At 62.3% G+C, this 1770-nt stretch overlaps 1 protein-coding gene across 1 annotated transcript in view; it reads left to right on the plus strand.

Moving 5' to 3' along the window:
- Positions 1-44: 44 nt before the first annotated feature.
- LOC104284890 (11-cis retinol dehydrogenase-like) overlaps positions 45-1770 on the plus strand; it is a gene marked incomplete at its 5' end in the record, with an annotated part of 3114 nt that continues 1388 nt past the window's right edge. The window contains 4 exons of the mRNA XM_009883269.1: positions 45-96; positions 346-533; positions 612-770; positions 896-1006. Of these exons, the coding sequence (XP_009881571.1) occupies positions 45-96; positions 346-533; positions 612-770; positions 896-1006 (510 nt within the window). The remainder of the gene's footprint in view (positions 97-345; positions 534-611; positions 771-895; positions 1007-1770) is intronic.

The raw sequence follows: 1770 nt of genomic DNA on the forward strand, positions 1-1770 counted from the left end.
CAAGCCTGACACCCACCCCCCCTCTCCATCCTTTCTCTGCGTAGGCTATCAACGAGGTGGCTTTGGGCCGCCCCAACGTCGTGGTCCTGCCTCTAGGTAGGTTCTGGGGTGGGAAGGGGACGAAGGATCTCGGGATTTAATGGCACCCGTGGGTGGCTCCGGGAAAAGCCACCCGAGGAGGCAGGTCCCTCTTTTTGGCTCAGCCCAACCATGTCACTGCTGGGACCAGGAGGATGCTCATCGATGGCCGGGGCAGAGGGAAGGGTTGCATCCCACCGTGTCCTACAGCACCTTGCCTGGGACGTGGCCACCAGCCTGTCCCCAAGCCCTCCTGTCCCCTTGCAGACGTGACGGACCCCAACAGCATTAAGGCGGCTGTCGGGAAGGTGCGGGAGGAGGTGGGAAGCGCCGGCCTCAACCTCCTCATCAACAACACCAGCACCACGCGCCGCAGCACGCTGGCCACCGAGACGGCGGAGAACATGAGCCTTGTCTACGCTACCAACACCATCGGACCCCTGCAGATGAGCCAGGTGAGACCACCTCTCTGCCCCAAATGCTGGGAGAGGGGAGGAAGAGGATGGTGATGCCCGAGCGTCTGTCCCCCTCAGGCGTTCCTGCCCCTGCTGAAGGAGGCAGCTGAGGCCGAAGGGCAGCGAGGCATGAGCTGCAGCAGAGCCGCCATCGTCAACATCTCCAGCATCTTGGGCTCCATCGAGGTGGCGGAGGCTTGGGAGGACAGGCAGGACGTCTGCTACCGCTGCAGCAAGGTACTGACACTGGGAGAACTGGGAGAAATTTGGGGTGGTTACCTCCTGTGGGATCCCCCCTCCACTACCAGCCATGGCACTGCCAGCTCATGATGGTAGGGGTTGTCCCCCCCCCCCCCCTCCAGGCTGCTCTGAACATGCTCACCAAGTGCCTGGCCCTGGAGTACGGGAGCAGCGGGATCCTCTGCGTCTCTGTGGACCCCGGCTGTGTGACACCTCCCTTGGGAAGGGGGACGGTGAGTGATGGGAGCTGCATGGCCACCTCGCCTTGGCAAAGTCCCACTGGCATCCCTTCCCATGGACATACCTTCCCAGGGGCATCCCTTCCAAGGGGTTTCCCTTCCTATGGACATCCCTAACTGGGGACATTCCTTGCCATGGATGTCCCTTCCCATGGGTACCCCATCCCATGGACATCACTCACTACAGGCATCCCTTCCCATGGACACCCCTCCCAAGGACATCCTTTCCCAGGAGCATCCCTTCCTGGCATACCCCTTCTCATGGCCATCCCATCCCATGGACATCCCTTCCCACAGGCATCCCTTTCCACAAGCATCCCTTCCCAGGAGCATCCCTTCCCATGGGCAACCCTTCCAAGGGGTATCCCATCCCATGGACATCCCTCCCTGGTGACATTCCTTCCCATGGACGTCCCTTCCCATGGGCATCCCTTCCTGGGGGGCATCCCTTTCCACAGGCATCCCTTGCCCCATGCATCCCATCCCATGGACATCACTCCCTACAGGCATCCTTTCCCACGGACACTCCTCCCATGGATACCCCTCCCATGGACATCCCTTCCCAGGAGCATCCCTTCCTGGGGGCATCCCATCCCATGGCCATCGCTCCCTACAGCCACCCCATCCCACGGCCACCCCATCCCACAGCCACCCCATCCCTACAGCCACCCCATCCCACGGCCATCCCATCCCACGGCCATCCCATCCCACAGCCACCCCATCCCTACAGCCACACCATCCCCAGGCCATCCCATCCC

This window comes from Charadrius vociferus, unplaced genomic scaffold (assembly GCF_000708025.1).
Source record: "Charadrius vociferus isolate BGI_N301 unplaced genomic scaffold, ASM70802v2 scaffold964, whole genome shotgun sequence".
Taxonomy (NCBI): Eukaryota; Metazoa; Chordata; class Aves; order Charadriiformes; family Charadriidae; genus Charadrius; species Charadrius vociferus.